We start from the raw sequence: 21822 nt of genomic DNA, 5'->3' as shown, positions 1-21822 counted from the left end.
GTAATTTTTACTGGCCTGGTTTGAAGAAAGATGTGTCTCACTACTGTCAAACTTGTCATGTGTGTCAAATGATTGGGAAGCCTAATCAAACTATTCCTTCTGCTCCGTTGTTTCCGCTTCCCGTGGTGACTGAGCCTTTTGAACATATAATTATAGACTGTGTTGGGCCTCTTCCCCGTTCAAAGTCTGGTTGTAAGTACTTGCTGACTATAATGTGCGCGACTACAAGTTTCCCTGAGGCTGTCCCTTTGCGTACTATAATGGCGAGAGCGATATCTAAAGCACTAGTTAAGTTCTTTACCCTGTTCGGTTTACCAAATGTGATCCAGAACGATCAAGGTACTAATTTTACATCTCGACTGTTTTCGCAAGTGCTTAAACGTCTCCATATCAAGCACAATCGTTCATCTGCTTATCATCCTGAAAGTCAGGGTGCATTAGAAAGGTTTCACCAGACCTTGAAATCTATGCTTCGTGCTTATTGTTTTGAGGAGGAGGGGATTCCGTGGCTACTTTTTGCTTCACACGAAGTAGTGCAGGAATCACTCGGGTTTAGTCCCGCTGAATTGGTCTTCGGTCATACTCCGCGTGGACCTTTGACAGTGTTGAAAGAGAGCTGGCTATCTGATCAAAAAGTAAGTCCCTTCCTGAATATGTTACCGATTTTCATACCCGTCTTCGTAGAGTCCGTGAATTGGCTAAACAAAATATTGACAAAGCGCAGGGAAAACTGAAGGTCTGGTATGATAAGAAAGCTAGAGCACAGAGTTTTAGTCCGGGTGACAAAGTGTTGGTTTTGCTACCGGTGTTGGGAGGATCACTGCAGGCCAGATATAGCGGTCCTTATGTAGTGGAAAAGAAACTGTCCGACCGTGATTATGTTATTAATGTACCAGGTCGCCGTAAAAGTTCTAAAGTTTATCACATTAATATGATTAAGGTCTATCATGAGAGGAAGTCGAGTGTTGAGAGGTCAGTGAAAGGTGATTCTTCCAGCATAAAACCAGCTGACATCACTGCTGTTCTTTGTTTGGCAGCACAGGAACCGTCGTGTGAAGAGGTGGGGCCCTCTAGATGTGTGGTTGAAGGTCGGTTAAGAAATTCTGAAATGCTATTAACCCTGCCTAGTCAACTATCACATTTATCGGCAATGCAACAGACTGACATCTTAGAATTAGTAAAGAACTTTCCGACATTGTTTACTGACATCCCTAGTCAAACGTCTGTTCTGGAGCACGATATAGATGTGGGACATGAGACTCGACCCATTAAACAACATCCATACCGTGTTAATCCGACCAAAAGATCCATCTTGAATAACGAAATTCAGTATATGCTAGAGAATCAAATTGCAGAGCCTAGTACCAGCCCTTGGAGTTCACCATGTTTGTTGGTGGGGAAGTCTGATGGTAGTTATCGATTCTGCACTGACTATCGGTGGGTAAATGCTGTTAGTAAGGCTGATTGTTATCCACTGCCAAGAGTAGATGACTGTGTAGATCGTGTAGGTTCAGCAACATATGTCTCGAAATTGGACTTGTTGAAGGGATATTGGCAGGTACCCTTGACAGAACGTGCTAAGGAGATTTCAGCGTTCGTATCTCCTTATGCGTTCCTTAATTATAGGGTAAGGCTTTCGGAATGAGAAATGCTCCTAGCACGTTCCAGAGACTAGTCAACACTATTTTGACTGGCGTACCTGGTTGTGAAGCCTATCTTGACGATCTTGTTTTATACATTTCTTCCTGGGATGAGCATGTGAACCTGCTTACGGAAGTTTTTTCTCGCTTGGCAAATGCAAATCTCACTGTCAATTTAAACAAATGTGAATTTGGTGAAGCTACCCTAGTTTATTTGGGTAAGGTGATTGGTGGCGGACAGGTTCGTCCAGTTGCGGCAAAGGTTTCTGCCATTTGTGATTTTCCACCACCTGATGATCGAAAGCAATTGCGACGTTTTCTAGGGATGGTCGGTTATTATCGAGCATTCTTTAGAAACTTTGCAACCGTGGTCTCTCCTCTTACTGATTTGCTAAGCCCTAAGCTACCGTTTTACTGGTCCGATTCATGTCTGAGTGCTTTCGAGAATGTTAAGTCCTTGTTATTTCAGCGCCTGTTTTGATGGTACCGGATCACTTAAGACCTTTTAGCCTCGCAGTGGATGCGAGTGATGTGGGTGCGGGCGCTGTTCTTCAGCAGAGGGGTTTTAATGAGGTGGAACACCCTGTGTTCATTGCTGCCCAAAGGAATTACTCTACTATTGAGAAGGGGGCTTTAGCTTTGGTCCTTGCTATTTGTCATTTTGAGGTCTATTTGTCTGGTTTTCATTCGATTGTTGTGTATTGCGATCATAATCCTCTGCTGTTCTTGAACTCAATGCGCAACACCAATCAGCGTCTGATGCGTTGGAGTCTAACGTTACAACCATATGACATCGTTATTAAATGAAGTTTTGTTAATAACTAAGTTCGGGAGGAGCACGTTCAGATAATTAACACGAGTGGACGGCAATCAGCAATCAGCAACCAATGATAAGAGGGTATATATAGACTCAGCAGTCTTACCTCGATCCATTGGCAGTTTGCAGCAATTTGGCCATGTCCGAATCTAGCTCTTCCTGTTTTCGATAGAGAATCTTTCGTCCTTCAAAATTAGGAATTTTGCCGTGTTTCTTTCGGCTAATTTTTTCTACTCTGCCCCAGCAGTGATGTCTCATCTGCTCCCACTGAAGCTCTGTTATTCCGGCTAATTTTCTATACTGCCCCAGCAGTGACGTCTCCTCTGCTCCCACTGGAACTCTGTTTCTCTGGCTAATTTTCTCCACCGCCCCAGCAGTGATGTCTCCTCTGCTCCCACAGGAGCTCTGTTTCTCTGACTAATTTTTCTACTCTGCCCCAGCAGTGATGTCTACTCTGCTCCCACAGGAGCTCTGTTTCTCTGACTAATTTTTCTACTTTGCCCCAACAGTGATGTCTCATCTGCTCCCACAGGAGCTCTGTTTCTCTGACTAATTTTTCTACTCTGCCCCAGCAGTGATGTCTACTCTGCTCCCACAGGAGCTCCGTTTCTCTGGCCAATCTTTTCTACTCTGCCCCAGCAGTGACTTCTACTCTGCTCCCACAGGAGCCGTGTTTCTTTCGGCTAATTTTCTACTCTGCCCCAGCAGTGATGTCTCATCTGCTCCCACAGGAGCTCTGTTTCTCTGGCTAATTTTTCTACTCTGCCCCAGCAGTGATGTCTCATCTGCTCCCACAGGAGCTCTGTTTCTCTGAATAATTCTCATATGAGCTCTGTTTCTCTGGCTATTTTTTCTACACTGACACAGCAGTGATGTCTACTCTGCTCACACTGGAGCTCTCTTTCTCTGACTAATTTTTACTCGGCCCCAGCAGTGATGTCTACTCTGCTCCCACTGGAGCTCTCTTACTCTGGCTTATTTTCTACACTGCTATAACAGTGACGTCCCCTCTGCTCCCACAGGAGCCCTGTTACCTCTGGCTAATTTTCTACACTGCCCCAGCAGTGTTGTCTAGTCTGCTCCCACTGGAGCTCTGTTTCTCTGGCTAACTTTCGACACTGCCACAGCAGTGTCGTCTCCTCTGCTCCATCTGAAACTCTTTTCTCTGGCTAATTTTCTTCACTGTCACAGCAATGATGTCTACTCTGCTCCAACAGGAGCTCCGTTTCTCTGGCTAATTTACTACACCGCCACAGCAGTGACGTCTCCTCTGCTCCCACAGATGCTCTGTTTCTCTGGATAATTTTCTACACTGCTCAAGCAGTGACGTCTTCTCTGCTCCTGCAGGAGCTCTGTTCCTCTGGCTTATTTTCTACACTGCTATAACAATGATGTTTTCTCTCCAGTACATCACCATTTAGAATTATTATTCCTGCTAAAACCCCTAATTGATTATTTCCTCTGTCCAGCAAGCTTGGTCTCCAAGCTAACGTCGCACGCATCAAAAGATATCCTCCAAGCGGTATCTCCCAGGACCTTTCAATCCTATATTACCGCTTGGAGGTAACATAAAGAAAGGAAACGAAAAAAAAAAAAAAAAATGTCTCTTATAACTTGCCTTCCCCCGATTTTTCTCTTTCCAATCAAATCTTTTATCTCCTATTAAAGGTTATTTGAGCGGCAATCCAGTTTTTCCCATAAACTGTCGTACGGCACTACTTCTGTGGAGTTAAACAATTCACAAACCCTGATTAAAGGGATCCAAAGATCCCAGCCCACCCGCCCCCGACTCCGTACACCCCATAACACTGGAAATTCTCATTAAATGTATTCGGCTTTCCGCATAAGCTACCAGCCCTTCAGTTCCACTCACACACTCAATGCCACGTTTAAATTACCCTTTTTCGTTTTTCTTAGACACTCAAAAAACCGCCATCACTTTATGAGCAGAGTGAGTGCTTTCCCAGAGGAGCCCTTACATTTTTCTCCTTCATCCAGCGAGCAGTTGGTCTCCTGGGCAAGCACTCATTTTTTCCTCTTTTTCAGGTTTTCTCTTTCCGTCCAGCGAGCATCGGTCTCACAGCGGACGGAGTGAGAGCTTTCCCAGTAGAGCACTTACATTTTCTCTTTCATCCAGCGAGCAGTTGATCTCACAGTGGATGCAGTGTGAGAAAAATCTCCTGGGCAAGCACTCAATTTTTCCACTTTTCAGTTTTCCTTCTTCCATCCAGCGAGCATCGGTCTCACAGCGGATGGAGTGAGAGCTTTCCCAGTAGAGCACTTAAATTTTCTCTTTCATCCAGCGAGCAGTTGGTCTCACAGCGGACAGATACGAGAAAATCTCCTGGGCAAACACTCATTTTCCCCTCTTGTCAGGTTTCCTCTTTCCGTCCAGCGAGCATTAGTCTCACAGCGGACGGAGTGAGAGCTTTCCCAGTAGAGCACTTAAAATTTTCTCTTTCATCCAGCGAGCAGCTGGTCTCACAGTGGATGGAATACGAGAAATCTCCTGGGCAAACACTCATTTTCCCCTCTTGTAAGGTTTCCTCTTTCCGTCCAGCGAGCATTGGTCTCACAGCGGACGGAGTGAGAGCTTTCCCAGTAGAGCACTTAAATTTTCTCTCTTTCATCCGGTGAGCATTCGGTCTCACCGTGGACGAGAGTACGAGAAAATCTCCTGGATAAGCACTCATTTTCCTCTTTTCAGTTTTCCTCTTATCGTCCAGCGAGCATTGGTCTCACATCGGACGGAGCGAGAAAGTTCCAGGTAGAGCACTCACGTTTTCTCTTTCATTTCAGCGAATATTTGGTCTTACAGTGGATGCAGCGTGAAAACCTCCTGGACAAGTATACAACAACCACACCTTGTTCGCAGTCAACAAGGGCCATCAGTCCAGGCAGTGAGCCAACATCACGGGCCTCCCTGAACAAGCATCCAGGCCCCTTCTCGAGATGCCAGCCCGCCATTTCTTGGCACTCTTTGGGGGGTCTTTAGTCCGGCGGCTGTCCTCTGCTCTTTAGCCTTTTTGGGGGAGTACTCTGGGTTCGGGCAGAATTCCGAGCTCGGAGCCCTCCCTCCGGACAGCACGCCAAATACGCATTGAATCTTACTCACTCCAAATTATATGTAAGTGTGAACTCGTGAAATGAAGTTTTGTTAATAACTAAGTTCGGGAGGAGCACGTTCAGATAATTAACACGAGTGGACGGCAATCAGCAATCAATGATAAGAGGGTATATATAGACTCAGCAGTCTTACCTCGATCCATTGGCAGTTTGCAGCATCCCTCCTCCATCCCTTCTCCACACTCCTAGTCCTGCACACTCCTCTTTCTAAAAAATCACTTGCATACGGGGGGAGTACTCTGGGTTCGGGCAGAATTCCGAGCTCGGAGCCCTCCCTCCGGACAGCACGCCAAATACGCATTGAATCTTACTCACTCCAAATTATATGTAAGTGTGAACTCGTGAAACATGTTTGAGGTAAGGAAAATGTGGTAGCTGATGCCCTGTCCCGGGTGGGTTAGGGGCGTGAACTTGGAAGGCATTGAAAAAAAAAAAATTAGATCCACTTTTGGGGGGGGGGTGAAGGTGTTACATGTGCATGTATTGGTGATTTTCATTTGTTCTGTTATGTGTTTGTCCTCTAGGGGGCGAGTGTGTTCTTGTTGTGTGTTTCCTTATTAGGGACTGATCGCCGGCACCTGTGATTTCGTGGATGTTTGGCATAAGAGGTCCAAGCGGTCCAGTCGGAGGGAGCGAGGTTCTCGGGCGGCTTTCTGTGCTCCTTCGTTGTGTTTTATTTTTGGTTTATTATTTTTGATTAATGTCCATATCGTATTTTTGTAATAAATTTCCTATGGAGCTGAGTTGAGTTGTGTTGGCTTCATTGTGTTGCGGCTGCGGTCGTAACACTGCTGCACATTTTACGGAAGACAGTTTCCAGAATCTCCACGAGTTCAACTCCAGATTCAACAAGAAACATGAAGCAGTTCCGACTTTAAAAGAAGAGGCAGCAGTGTTGGGCCACAATCTGTAAGTAGGCTAAGACTTCATCATTTTAAATGTATTTGCATGTATAATTCCAGACGTAACGTTAGCCTTATTGTGTTTTATTTTTTTTTTCAAATGCCAGCGCTGGCTTTATAGCCACAACTAGTTAGCCTATGCTATTTTGTGTCCACGACTAACTCGTACAAACATTATGGATCTTAATTTTCTATAAGTACTAATGTTTTAAACGTATTTTCATGTATATATGCTTTATGACGTTATTTTCGATTTAATCAAGAACGTAAACATGCCAACGCTGTTTGAGTATGACATTAGTAGCCAGTCAGTTGCTATTGTTGCCAGTCAGATGCTACTGTGTAAAACAAACGTGCAAAAAGTTAAAAAATGTAGCAAATTATCATTCAGAAACATTTATTAAGAGCCGTGTGTGGTGAGGTTCTGTTCGACTCTCTTCATCGCGGGTTTCTCGGTCTGATTCTGCCTCAAACTGATACTGCAGTTCGACACATATTTACATTCTGGACCGGAGCTCACGTTCCGCCCGTAAAGGTAATGGGCGTTAAACCTTCCGGACAACGTGAGCGACAGTTTAGCCAATCACAACACACCGGGCCAAACTAACCAATCTGAGCCCACTACGTGTTTCTGAGGGAGTGTTTTCATAGAATCAGGAAGTCAACCGCTCGTTCAGGGGACAGAGGAGAGCGCGGCTGACAATAAAGCTGAAGTTTAAGAAAAATAAGACTTTTTAAAAAAGAAAAACCACGAATAGATGTTATATTGCACCCCATAAATACAATTATGCAAAATATAAATATTCCGTAGCCTGTTAGAAAAACTGCATTTTCCTGGGGTTCTCGATCTGCCTAAGATGTGTTTCAGTTGATCTGATCACAAGAAGATGAATGGGACGCATTCCCGTTTAAACCTGGTCTCTTTTGTTAACTTTCAAACAATTATGTCCTGATTTCTTTGAGTGGAGGAATTTTCAGCAATGAAAACCTCAAGAAGCTTTATGACAGTACATTAGGATATCAAATGCTCATTGATGCTGTGTTTCAGGTAAGGTGCATTTGAATGAGAAATGTGTGCCTTCAAATAATGGATATCACTCACAAAGCTACTGTATATCACCAGAGAGGAAATCAGATTCTACACATCATGATTTGTACTACTTTGCTAGTGCTTTTTGACATTTCTGCAATAGAAATATATGTATATTGTGATTACACTGTGTCACAGTGTCTGGATGTGTTCCCTTGTTTGTCCACTAGATGTCCTCCTTCCCCACTGTGTCATTCACTTCTGGAACTGCATTTCCCATCATCCTGTTCTGTCACTTACTGATCATTGCACTCAGCTGTTCCCCGTAATCATTGTTCCCAGCTGTTCTGTGTTAGTCTTGTTAGAGATGTGTGTATATATACCCAGTCTTGTTCAGTGTGTTTCACGGAGTCCTTGTATTTTGTGTCACACCACTTCTGATCTGTGGTCTGTTCCTAGTTCCTGTTTGTTTATTTGTTTTGATGGCTTCTCTTGGTTTGACCCTGCATGTGTGACTACGAGTTTGGATTATCCTCTAAATAAATACTGCTTTTGGATTTACCCCTGTTTCCTGTGTGTGGATCGTGACAGAAGGACTCCGTCACACCCTAAATCCAGCGGTATGTTTTCAAACTTCTCTTCCCCAGCCACTGAGCGGGAGAGGAGAGATTATTTTCATGGAACCCGTCTAGTCATTTTTCGTGGGACCCGGGGAGGTCGCAGAGGAGGAGGTGGTCGAGAAGAAGTTCAACACCACTCTCCACCCTCGCCCCCCTTCGACCCTGGGCCAGTGAGGGACAGCTCAGAGGCAACATCTCACTGTCATGGACGGAGAAGGGGGAGGAAATGCACGTCTGACCAGCGAGAGACTGTTCACGTCCCATCTGCCCAGCGAGAAACTCTTCACGCCCCGCCTGCCCAGCGAGAGACTGTTCGCGCCCCGCCTGCCCAGCGAGAGACTGTTCGCGCCCCGTCTGTCCAGCGAGAGACTGTTCGCGCCCCGTCTGTCCAGCGAGAGACTGTTCGCGCCCCGTCTGTCCAGCGAGAGACTGTTCACGCCCCGTCTGTCCAGCGAGAGACTGTTCACGCCCCGTCTGTCCAGCGAGAGACTGTTCACGCCCCGTCTGTCCAGCGAGAGACTGTTCACGTCCCGTCTGTCCAGCGAGAGACTGTTCACATTCCGTCTGCCTTTCTGAGCTGTGACTATCTGGACCGGATGGCTAGGATATTGGATAGACCGGTGTCCGGTGTTTCGGAGGTGAACCCAGTGCCTGTTCTGGAGCCATTGCCTGTTCCAGAGCCGGAGCCAATGCCTGCTCCAGAGCCGGAAGCAGAGCCGGAAGCAGAGCCAGAGCACGAGCCAGAGCCAATGCCTGCTCCTGAGCCGGAGGCAGAGCCAGTGCCTGTTCCAGACCCTATGTTTGTTTCTGTGTTTGTGTCTGTCCTTGTGATGATTTCTGTTTTAGTGGCTGTTCCTGAGCCGGTTTTGGAAGTTCCTGAGCCGGTGGCTGCTATTTCAGAGCCGGAGGCAGAGCCAGTGCCTGTTCCAGAGCCGGAGGCAGAGCCAGTGCCTGTTCCAGAGCCGGAGGCAGAGCCAGTGCCTGTTCCAGAGCCGGAGGCAGAGCCAGTGCCTGTTCCAGAGCCGGAGGCAGAGCCAGTGCCTGTTCCAGAGCCGGAGGCAGAGCCAGTGCCTGTTCCAGAGCCGGAGGCAGAGACAATGCCAGTTCCAGTGCCAGAACCAGTGTTCGTTCCTGTGTTTGTGTCTGTTTTTGTGGCTGTTGCAGTTCTGGTGTCTGTTCCCGAGCCGGTGCCTGCTCCTGAGAGAGCATCTCCGCCCTGGCCGCCCGAGGGGTCTTCACCGCCCTGGCCGCCCGAGGGGTCTTCACCGCCCTGGCCGCCCGAGGGGTCTTCACCGCCCTGGCCGCCCGAGGGGTCTTCACCGCCCTGGCCGCCCGAGCGGTCTTCACCGCCCTGGCCGCCCGAGCGGTCTTCACCGCCCTGGCCGCCCGAGCGGTCTTCACCGCCCTGGCCGCCCGAGCGGTCTTCACCGCCCTGGCCGCCCGAGGGGTCTTCACCGCCCTGGCCGCCCGAGGGGTCTTCACCGCCCTGGCCGCCCGAGGGGTCTTCGCCGCCCTGGCCGCCCGAGGGGTCTTCGCCGCCCTGGCCGCCCAAGGGCTCTTCGCCACCCTGGCCGCCTGATGGACTCTGTCTCGCCCTGGCTGCCCGATGGACTCTGTGTCTGGCCCTGGTCCTCGGATAAGCCCTCACCCCTTGTTCCTGTCTCCCTTTACGGACCTGACCCACCATCCCTCCCCCTGATCCTCCACCATTCCACCTCCCTCCCGAAACTCTTGTGTCATGTTTTTTAATGTTGTCGTGGAGCGTCTGGTAGCCGCTCCGTAGAGGGGGGGTTATGTCACAGTGTCTGGATGTGTTCCCTTGTTTGTCCACTAGATGTCCTCCTTCCCCACTGTGTCATTCACTTCTGGAACTGCATTTCCCATCATCCTGTTCTGTCACTTACTGATCATTGCACTCAGCTGTTCCCCGTAATCATTGTTCCCAGCTGTTCTGTGTTAGTCTTGTTAGAGATGTGTGTATATATACCCAGTCTTGTTCAGTGTGTTTCACGGAGTCCTTGTATTTTGTGTCACACCACTTCTGATCTGTGGTCCGTTCCTAGTTCCTGTTTGTTTATTTGTTTTGATGGCTTCTCTTGGTTTGACCCTGCATGTGTGACTACGAGTTTGGATTATCCTCTAAATAAATACTGCTTTTGGATTTACCCCTGTTTCCTGTGTGTGGATCGTGACACACTGTCTGTCTGGTACATTTCACTATGAAGGTATTTTTGGTGCAAAACAACTGAACGCCTGTGACAGTGAAATTTGTAGATGTAGAGAATAGCCACACATGTGTATCAGTCAATTTGAAGTCATAGAGAGAAATATTATAATATTATAATATATATAAAAAAAGAGTTTTTAATACCTTCTTAAATTCTTCATTTCAGGTGGACAAATCCTATTCTACAAATCACAAATTAAGAAACTCGTATGCTTACATTTTTGCTAGAGTTGCTGCATTGAATATGGTGCAAAATGCATTTACACACCCGCATCAAAATATGTGAAGTCACAGAGACATTTTGCTCATCGGAAAATCAATTCATCCAATGAGAGTTGCACACTTGTAGAATATTTGGTAACACTTTATTTTATTTTTAAATTAAGTAAGTACACCGAAATTACGGTGTATCTTTTTGTAGAACACTTATATTGCACCCAATAAACACAATCATGCAAAGAAAAAAAGCAGTCAACCCCCCCATTAATATTACTAAACAATATTATTGATCTGTGTTGTATTATGTTCATGTTATCACTGTGAAGCTGCTTTGATACAATCTGTATTGTAAAAAGCACTATATAAATAAAGGTGACTTGACTTGACTACAACTGCTGGATCTGTTAAAACATGCCATTCTGGATTTTTTATCCCTTAAGATTTGCATTACAAAGCTTCAGAATAACTATGATTTAAGAAATGTTATACTTTTATAGCAGACAAGGTCAAATACAATTATCGCATGCCAATATGCATTGGCTTGTTTTATTTCACTCAAAGTAGGTAGGCTCTCGCAAGCAATCCCCATTCGTCAGAATCACCTCTGACTCACGTTGTAGTGAAAGGGCAAAGGGCAACAGGAGGGCATGAATCTAAACTGATATACAGCAAAGTCCATATAACACAAGTCATTTAACTCGGCAGCTTTGAAATGCCTCTCGAGCAGCTATTTCAGTTATGCAAAATAGCTTATGGCTCTTTTTGAATGGGGAAACATTAAATTCTTCAAAGCTGTTCACAAAGCTTACAATTAAATTTCATATTTGAAATCACCAATGAAATCTGATAACACTGTTGCATAAATTTTCTTTCTTATGCTCAAATACTGTTAAACGCTTATATTTTTTTAGGCTAGACCAGCCAATGCACATGAGCAGTAATAAAGTGCGTCTTAGAACACTGGCTGTAGAACCAGAGCTTCTAACGGCAGCTGCAGTGATGCGATGGTTTTACAAATTGAAGATTGGCTCTTTAATTGTGAAGGCGGGATTTATTTTACCATATTGCGATTTGCACTTTCTCCCATTTATAATAGGAGTAGACCATGTTTGTATATCTAAAGTCTTTGTGCATAGCTGACACAACCCGCAGGCACTTTGTTTTCACTTTAAATGCATGGGTGAGAATGGGCTGCAACTTTACACATAGACACATTAACCTCTCATTTTGCCAGAACTTTTCTTTCTTAGCAATGTGAAGACATGCAACTCTGGTTTTGGCATGCTAATGAATCCTTGCCTTTTTGAATAAATAAAGGCATCCTTGGTGGTTTTTGCAGATAAAAAGATTAGATATTACAAAATGAGCTTTGAGGTCAGGGTCCCTCCGTGTGCAGTGATTGACTGCAGAGCTCCAATGGAATCCATTTTTAATTTTCTGAAATCTAATTATGAACAAAGTGAAGAAATCATTTTGTATTTGATCAGACCGCTTATAGCTGGAATTAGAGAAGTAGACACAGTGCTATCTGTGTCATGTTCTCTATTTTAACAGTGGTGGTAATTATATATTGGGAATAAAGACTTAAGTATACCCAAAGTGAAGATTCTTCACTCTTCTTCACTTCGTTCTTCACTTCTTAACACTATTGGTTAAAAGTATGTGTTAGCCAGCTAAGAGTATATGATGAAATCAGTGAAGAAATAAACTGGAAAAGATGTTTGTTTCAAATTAAGTCGAGTCCCAGTTCACCCACCTATTATATCATCATCACTGAGCAGTGGCTGTTTGTGTTTAACAGCTGGTATGAAGTTTTTACCGAAAAAGTTTTTGTTACTTTTTGAAGGGGTGTGCATAAGACTGACATGACACCTGCATAATCATGCCATGTCATCAACATGCATAAAATAAGTGTCAACTGTCATTAAGTGTCATTCGCTCAATTATGACATTTTTAATACAAATATGACATTGTTTGATATGTCTTTGTCCAGATCATCCAGGTGGATGCTGCACATTGGTGGTGGTTGAGGAGATTCCCCCTACTATATAAAGCGATTCAAGTGCCGAGAAAAGCACTATATACTGTAAATGTAATGAATTATTATTATTTGTTAATACAACTTGACATAAACCAATGTTCATTGTACCTCCATTGTCGAAGCGGCTGCTCGGAGCTGTGGCCGTAAGGTCTCCGGTGCCTGTCGAGGCGGCAATCCTCAAACCCGGTGGTGGACACCGGAAGTAAAGGATGCCGTCAAGCTGAAGAAGGAGTCCTATCGGGCCTGGTTGGCTCGTGGGACTCCGGAGGCAGCTGACAGGTACCGGCAGGCCAAGCGGACTGCGGCCCGGGTGGTTGTGGAGGCAAAAACTCGGGCCTGGGAGGAGTTCGGTAAGGCCATGGAGAAGGACTATCGGTTGGCCTCGAAGAGATTCTGGCAAACTGTCCGGCGCCTCAGGAGGGGGAAACAGTCCCCCACCAATGCTGTTCACAGTAGGGGTGAGCGGTTGTTGACCTCAACTGGGGATGTCGTCCGGCGGTGGAAGGAATACTTTGAGGATCTCCTCAATCCCGCCGCCACGTCTTCCATTGAGGAAGCAAAGGCTGAGGGCTCAGAGGTGGACTCGTCCATCACCCTAGCTGAGGTCATCGAGGTAGTCAAGAAACTCCTCGGTGGCAAGGCACCGAGGGTGGATGAGATCCGCCCTGAATACCTCAAGTCTCTGGATGTTGTGGGGCTGTCTTGGTTGACACGCCTCTGCAGCATCGCGTGGCGGTCAGGGACAGTGCCTCTGGGATGGCAGACCGGGGTGGTGGTTCCTCTTTTTAAGAAGGGGGACCGGAGGGTGTGTTCCAACTACAGGGGGATGCCAGGGTACTGGAGAGGAGAATACGGATGATAGTGGAACCTCGGATTCAGGAGGAACAGTGCGGTTTTCGTCCGGGCCGTGGAACACTGGACCAGCTCTATACTCTCTACAGGGTGCTGGAGGCTTCATGGGAGTTTGCCCAACCAGTCCACATGTGTTTTGTGGATTTGGAGAGGGCATTCGACTGTGTCCCCCGAGGCGGCCTGTGGAGGGTGCTCCGGGAATATGGGGTCCGGGGTCCTTTGCTAAGGGCTGTCCGGTCCCTGTATGACCGAAGCAGGAGCTTGGTTCGCATTGCCGGTAATAAGTCAGATTTCTTCCCAGTGCATGTTGGACTCCGGCAGGGCTGCCCTTTGTCGCCGGTTCTGTTCATAATTTTTATGGGCCGGAGGGTGTCAGGTTTGGGGACCGCACGATTTCGTCTCTGCTTTTTGCGGATGATGTTGTCGTGTTGGCCCCTTCACACCTTGACCTTCAGCATGCACTGGGGAGGTTTGCAGCCGAGTGTGAAGCGGCTGGGATGAGAATCAGCACCTCCAAATCCGAGGCCATGGTCCTCAGTCGGAAAAGGGTGGCTTGCTCACTTCAGGTTGGTGGAGAAATCCTTCCTCAAGTGGAGGAGTTTAAGTATCTTGGGGTTTTGTTCACGAGTGAGGGAAGGATGGAACGGGAGATTGACAGACGGATCGGTGCAGCTTCTGCAGCAATGCGGTCGATGTACCGGTCTGTTGTGGTGAAGAAGGAGCTGAGCCGTAAGGCAAAGCTCTCGATTTACCGGTCAATCTACGTTCCTACTCTCACCTATGGTCATGAGCTTTGGGTCATGACCGAAAGGACAAGATCCCGGATACAGGCGGCCGAAATGAGCTTTCTCCGCAGGGTGGCTGGGCGATCCCTTAGAGATAGGGTGAGAAGCTCAGTCACTCGGGAGGAGCTCAGAGTAGAGCCGCTGCTCCTCCACATCGAGAGGGGTCAGCTGAGGTGGCTCGGGCATCTGTTCCGGATGCCTCCTGGACGCCTCCCTGGGGAGGTGTTCCGGGCACGTCCCACTGGGCGGAGGCCCCGGGGAAGACCTAGGACACGCTGGAAAGACTATGTCTCCCGGCTGGCCTGGGAACGCCTCGGTGTCCCCCCAGAAGAGCTGGAGGAAGTGTCTAGGGAGAGGGAAGTCTGGGCATCTCTGCTTAGACTGCTGCCCCCGCGACCCGGCCCTGGTTGAAGCGGAAGAAGATGGATGGATGGATAAACCAATGTATCATAAACTGTCAGTGTCTTTGTCATGACAACTTGACATTTAGACAACACAACCTGTCATAAATATGTCATAAACACGACATAGCAAATGAATTACCAAACTTAAGAAACCACTTAGCTTTATGGGTTAACATTACACTAAACTGTCAGGTGGTTGGTTTTGACATTAATGGCCTCATGACAGCCAGTCAAAACCAACCACCTGACAGTTTAATGTAATATTAACCAATAAAGCTTAGTGGTTTCTTAAGTTTTATAATTAATCTGCAATGTCATGCTTATGTCATATTTATGACAGGTTGTGTTGTCTTAGTAATGTCAAGTTGTCAGGACAAAGACACTGACAGGTTATGATGTATTGGTTTATGTCAAGTTGTCATTGACAAGACATCTCAAACAATGTCATGTTGGCATTAAAAATGTCATAATTGAGCAAATGACACTATGAAGGTGTCATGACAGTCATATCCACACCCCTTCAAGTAAAGTGTTACCAAGTTTTCTAACAGTTTGCACGGGTGAGTTGAACTACCAGATCAACTTCAAAAGCACCTGCAAATCACACCCATTTGTTCTTCATTTCTTCTTATTGACCTTGACTTGGTACATTCTGCGAAAATTGTTAATAATACTGTATTTTTAATCCAAGTTTATTAAAAAAAATAATAACAGAAAAAAAAACTTCCCTGACATTCAAACTGTCACCTTTAAAACCATAGAAAATCATATTATGTGATATTATTATTCTTTTTAGTGAAGGTGTGAGAAATGTGATTGTTGATGTAAAAAGTGTTCAAAGGGTTCCTACCTTGTCACCTCTTGGGCCAGGTGGACCCTAAAGGGAATTATAAAAGAGAAAACAAAAATGTAAAGTGTGCTCCATAAACTGAAATTTAAAAAAGAAAGAAAGGAATAAACATGTTACACATGCTGTACAGGAATTCGACAAATAACACACGTCTACAGAATATAAAGATTCATAGGATTCCACACATGCTAAATTCAGAGTGAATGGGATTATGCCTTTAGTGTCAAGCAGTTGTTCTTCACAGTTTCAGACTTACAAGGTGACTCTCTCTGCCTTTCAACATGGTGACTTCTCCCACTTTGAAAGCATTAAACATTAAGTATATTGTTTTTGAACATAAAATCTTTGCACTGTTATATGACAGACCTTTGCTGCTCAGCATGCTAATGAAATGTGATGATTTATTGGTATAAATGTGACCAGCTACAAAAGGTCAGTGGTTGTTTGTATGCACAAGAGTGATCTGTAAATTATTTCAAAAAGTATCCATTGGATCTACTGGAATCTACACTCTTAGAAGAAAAGGTTCTACAAAGAACCTTAAAAGGTTCTATCAGTGCTACGTATTACCCTTTTTAACGGTTCAATAATGAGAACCCTTTAGGGTTCTTTGTAACCAGGAAAAAAAAAGGTTCTATATGGAACCTTTTGAGTTAATTCATTATCAGTTGTTTTGTCATTTCCGGATTAAATGTTTCATATTATTAACCAACATCAAGACTCTAAAATGTTTTTATAAATGCATGTGAATCATCACAAAATTCAAGATATGGGGGTTAGAAAATGTATATATTTATATCATTTTATGTAGTTAATCAACATAAAATATCACATTTGAAATTATGAAACTTATGGACATATAAATAAAGTACAACTATATTTTAGTATTAGTTGTCTGTGTAGGATTTAAGGGTGAACCAAACACAAATGAATCTTGCAGATGGTTCATTCAAACATAATTCTACGCAGAACTAAACACTCCAGACATTACCAGCAAGCAGCATATGTTGACGTTAACTCAGTCAACATAAGGCTTACATCAAGGTGTAGACAGATTATCTTGACCTGATCTAATTTACTGAATCTTCCAATTCACACTTCCTTTCTTTCTTTTCATCCATGAGGATATTAAAGTCACCTGTTGTTGTTTCTCGCATATCATCGCTGTCTTTGCCGCAACCGCTATACCTGCTATAGCCTACCTGCTAGAATGTTCAGTGAGATAGTTTTAAAGTGTGTACGAGACGTTCCACGACATAGCGCATCGACACAGACACGGTCCTGCTGTTAAAATCATAATAAACAAATTTGAAAGTGGGAGTGAAGCAAAAGGGATTTTTAAAAGTGTGTGTGTTTGGGGGGGAGGGGGGGGGGGTAGGCATGTCCTGTCTCCATAGGAAATTACGCCAGTGCCAGTTATTATTACTAAGATGAGCATGAACCTGTGCTGCCAATGCGTGTTCAAGAATCTTTGAAATAAATGGAAGATTTGAGATGGGATGGAACTAATCTAGAATTTTAGGGTCTGCACCAAGTTTCTTAAAGGGGCATTGTCCAAGTCTCTGAGTTTTTGCAGAACTATGCCCCCTCTGGTGACAAGCGAAACTTCAACCAGAGGTGTGCACGCTCATGGACCACACGCATACGCACGCTTGCACGAGCTGTTTATAACCAGTGGAGCATCAGCCACACAAATCTTTTGTTGCAGTCATAATGTCTTCAGAGGTAATAAAGTTATAAATCTGCAAGTAATTTTATATATATATATATATATATATGAAAGGAAAGAGTAAATTACACACTTATGCCGAGTTCAGACTGCATGATTTTCAAAGTAGTCGGGTCGCTGTTCTTTTCACACTGCATGACTATCTTGGCCAGCATTCAGTCACTGCTGTGTTCACACTGGACGATTGATCGGTGACAGAAGGTTTCACACTGCATGACTTTACAATGGGAAAAATCGCCGACAGACTGTCTAGCACGCTGCACGCAAACTACGTTTCACAACAAACACACGTGAGATGTGAAAAGGAAACAACGCGACACCACACGTGCAAGACCGGAGTTCTCACGTGACGTGAAACTTTTTTTTTCGACCCGGTTGTGGTACAGCTGGTGAAACGTCAGACACGAGTGCTCCTGCCAAATTTCTACTAATTTTTCTTCCATTTATTGTGTCCAAATAGACAGAGAAGAAGCTTTTTTCCTGAAACAATGCCATATCATGTTGATATGTGGTCTATAACTCCTCCCCGAACTCCCTGCTGCTCTGTATCTTGCTCTCTCACTGGCTGCCGGTGATCGCCGATGTAGTTTTCAGTCAAAACACTTTTCACACAGCAGGATTTTGAATCGCCGACAGGTCCAGATATTTAGCATGCCAAATATCTCACGGGCGTCGGCGACTCGTCGGTGATTCTCTCAGTTCGCGTCTTTGCTCATTCACACTGCGTGATTATCACTCGCGTGAACGAGCGCCGATTTGCCTGTGATTTCGGGCATTTGTCGGCGATTTCTCACAACCTGTCGGCGAGCCTAAATCGTGGCTAAAATCATGCAGTCTGAACTCGCCATTAAGTGTAAGGGGAAAATGGGGGTAGTAAAAACGTCTCGGTTACATATGTAACCCTCGTTCCCTGAGTACAGGGAACGGAGACGTGTCGTCAGGGATTCCCTGACGAATTGGGATCACACTAGGGAGCCTGATTACCTCTGATAGAATTAACAACGAGCCAATAATCATTGGCATGCAATCTTTGCATTCCGCGAGCCGCCTATAAACGCGGATATAAAAGCGGAAGCAAACATTGCATAGACGCTTCTCGCTGAGGAAGTTGAAATATCTTTAATGTCCCCAAGGGGCAATTTAGTTCACAACAGGTAGCCAACACATACACATTTACCCAAAAACAGATAAAAACATGAGATAATAAATAGATTAAAAAAAACATAAATAACATGTCTTATAGTTCAGTGTTTCCCAACCCTGTTCCTGGCGGCACACCAACACTGCGTGTATTCTTTGTCTCCCTTATCAAACACACCTTACTCACCATCAGCTCATAATCAGGTGGGTTAATGAGCTGGTGAGTTGAATCGGGTGTGTTTGATTAGGGAGACAAAGAAAACATGCAGTGTTGGTGTGCCGCCAGGAACAGGGTTGGGAAACACTGCTATAGTTTGTTAGAGGAGCCGAACAGACTCCAGCCCTCCGCGAAGGTAAACAACATGGTGAAGGGACGACACGTCTCCGTTCCCCGTACTCAGGGAACGAGGGTTACATATGTAACCGAGACGTTCCCTTTCATCCTGGGAACTCCGATGTGTCATCAGGGATTCCCTGACGAATTGGGATCCCTAATAAAACGCCATGATGCTGGCCCCTTCCAGCGCCCAGTGACGCTACCCATGCAGTTTCAGAAATAAAGGTAGCTAGCTAGGAAGTCACACTGCTGTTCCGCAAGACCCAACCAGCGGACATTGGATAATACTGGGAAAGCGTGCCCAACTCGAAGAAGGGGAAGGGAACGCTGCGGAAGCCAGTCGCCTGATGAAGGCCTGGAATACACATATAGCCCAGGGGGATAGTGAAACATATGGCAGTCCCTGCTGATCCTCTTGTCTCCTCACCTGAACTCACTTCCTCATCAGCCTCCTGTTCATCGTCTTGTTCATCTGGATCACCTGTCTTCACCTCATTATGTTTGATTCCTTCTTGTATTTAGTTCTCCCTCATTCAGTCAGTCTTTGTCGGTCAATGTGAATGTTACACTGTGTTTGCGCCCGTCTACTTGTATCCTTGCCTGTTCTTCTGTGAGTAAAAGTTATATTAATTGATCTTCTGGACTCTGCCTGTAGTGATGACAAAATGAGGCTTCCTGAATCACTGAGACCTCGCAGCCCATTGCTTCACCCAAAGGTTCATTACTCGAAGCTTCATTCAGTATTGCTCACTAGAGATACCTACTGTAGCTACTGTGCAAAGAAATAGCAAACAAATTATTTAATTCTGAAGCAATGACCTGAGCAGACTTATGATGTCCGTAGGCGGCCTATACCCCCCGTTGTTTTATTTTATTTTTGTCTTCTCACTGTTAATGTCTGTAACCTTTCATTTGCAATAATACAAATACCTGAGCAGGCATTTGTCCATTGCCTGGGAATAAAATAAAATATGTATATTCTGTCTGAATTTACTTCTGCAGAGACAGCATTCTCTCTCTCTCTCTCTCTCTCTCTCTCTCTCTCTCTCTCTCTTTCTCTCTCTCTCTCACACACACACACACACACACACACACACACAGAGTTAATTAATTATTCATAAATGATTTGGATAGTGACAGTATGAACAATAAAAGTTACACTGTTGAGTGCAGTGCTTATGGTGGAGGGAGTGTAATAAAGTAAAGTGCAACAGAAGAGTGTGGTGTGGTAAAGGTTTAAGAATTGTTTCTGGTGATTTTTTGTATTGAACTGTTACTATTTTTGTGCAGTGTTGTGCTCATGGGACTGGGGACGTAGAGGACAAAGGAAGGATTAGAAATGATTTTTTTCAAGTGTGTTGGGGCTTAGACATTAAATATAATACAGCCATATAGTAAGGATTATTATATCAAGACAGTAAAATAATAATAATGGGTAACACTTTATTTTACGACCCGCAAACAACTGTGTAAGTACACCGAAATTACGGTGTACATTTCTGTAATTATAGTGTACTTCCGTCTAAGTACAAGGGAACAATATGTTAAGTTTTGGGTAATAAAGGGGTAACAAACAGATATACAACCTGCAAATAACTTTGTACAAACAAAGTACACTGTGTACATAATATATATATATATATATATATATATATATATATATATATATATATAAAATGATAAAATTTAATTTATTGGCTTTTCTTACTAGATTACTACAAAAGTCAAAATAATTTGTTTCTACTATGATTTTAATTTAGACCGTACCATGTGGTAATTAGTACTCACCTTATCCCATTGAATTGCAATGACACTTAAATGTCAGGGCAAATATACTGTGTATTAAATTTTTTATTTATTTTTTTGTTGATAACAGTACCTTTCTCTGTAATTACAGTGCAAATAATGTTGTTTCGTATTGCTACATAGTAAGTAGCATTTTTGTTCCGTGTAGTTACAGGGTAAGTGTAACTTCTGCGGGCTGTAAATTAAAGTGGTGCTTGTTACCCCTTTATTACCCCAAACTTAACATATTGTTCCCTTATACCTACACGGAAGTACACGATAATTACAGAAACGTACACCGTAATTTCGGTGTACTTACACAGTTGTTTGCGGGTCGTAAAATAAAGTGTTACCTAATAATTATAATAATAATTAAAGCTGCAAGCAGCGATGGGCGGGCCCTCGCACCTGTAGCGCGTCGGAGTCTGAGGCGGCCGCGTTGCATATTCTGCAGCTCAGCCAGTGCGGCTGTACATTTGCTACGCTGCTTCGTTAAAGGTCACTTCCTGTTGCCAGCAGGTGGCGCTATGACTGTGCGTAAATGTCGGCATGTAGATTTGTTCAGGGCGGGACTCTTGTCAAATGTTTAAAATTTCGTGCAGATCTGCAAAACCCACAAAATACGAAATTTTTCACCAGTCCTGACAAGCGTGCCAAATTTGGTGAGTTTTTGAGCATGTTGCGGTCCCGAAAATGGTGCTTACTTTGCAGAAAAAAAAAATAATAATAAAAATAACCCTAACAGTTTCAATAGGGTCCTCGCACTGTTAGTGCTCGGGCCCTAATAATACAAATTGTGTGTTTGTACCTAATTGTGAGAAAACATTTCAAAAAACTCCCAGAGAGGGGATGATGTCCTCTTTCTTGCTGGCTCCATTACAAGAAAAAAGGATTAGGTCACAAAAAGCAAACAATTCCAAAAGGGCAATCCAAATCAAAAACCAGTCCAGTCCAAATCCAAATAATCGTACCTAATTAATATAACAATACTATAATTTAGCTATAATTAATACTAACAATATACATACCTGCCAACTTTTGAGTTTTGCTTGGCGTGAGATCTGTCGACGGGGGGGGGGGGGGAGGAACCGTTCGCTATATATCACGGGAGATTTGTAACTAATTTGCGGTATAACTAGTGGATCACGAGTTGCCCAACAGATAGATCAATAGATAAACTCATCTTTCAGGCATTTGACTGACCCATAGCTGTCAACATCAAAGGGAGATTTCCCAGGAACCATCCATTTTCCAGGAACCATTTTTTCTCACGATTCACTAATCAAAAAGTCTAAAGAGTTTAGAACTAGCCCACAT

At 44.5% G+C, this 21822-nt stretch overlaps 2 protein-coding genes across 2 annotated transcripts in view; one reads left to right on the top strand and one right to left on the bottom strand.

Moving 5' to 3' along the window:
• Nucleotides 1-21822, top strand: part of LOC148998390 (uncharacterized) — a 183833-nt gene that overhangs the window by 80413 nt on the left and 81598 nt on the right. The gene's annotated exons all lie outside the window — the stretch shown is intronic.
• The window catches only part of col25a1 (collagen type XXV alpha 1 chain), a 483837-nt gene that overhangs the window by 460772 nt on the left and 1243 nt on the right, over nt 1-21822 (bottom strand). The window contains exons 2-3 of the mRNA XM_089129575.1: nt 18966-19075; nt 15515-15541 (exon numbers count right to left, since the gene is read on the bottom strand). Of these exons, the coding sequence (XP_088985701.1) occupies nt 15515-15541; nt 18966-19075 (137 nt within the window). The remainder of the gene's footprint in view (nt 1-15514; nt 15542-18965; nt 19076-21822) is intronic.

This window comes from Pimephales promelas, chromosome 1, assembly GCF_988280905.1.
Source record: "Pimephales promelas chromosome 1, fPimPro1.hap1.1, whole genome shotgun sequence".
NCBI lineage: Eukaryota > Metazoa > Chordata > Actinopteri > Cypriniformes > Leuciscidae > Pimephales > Pimephales promelas.
The sequence above is the reverse complement of the archived record's forward strand: the minus strand, read 5'-3'. Positions and strand labels throughout refer to the sequence as shown.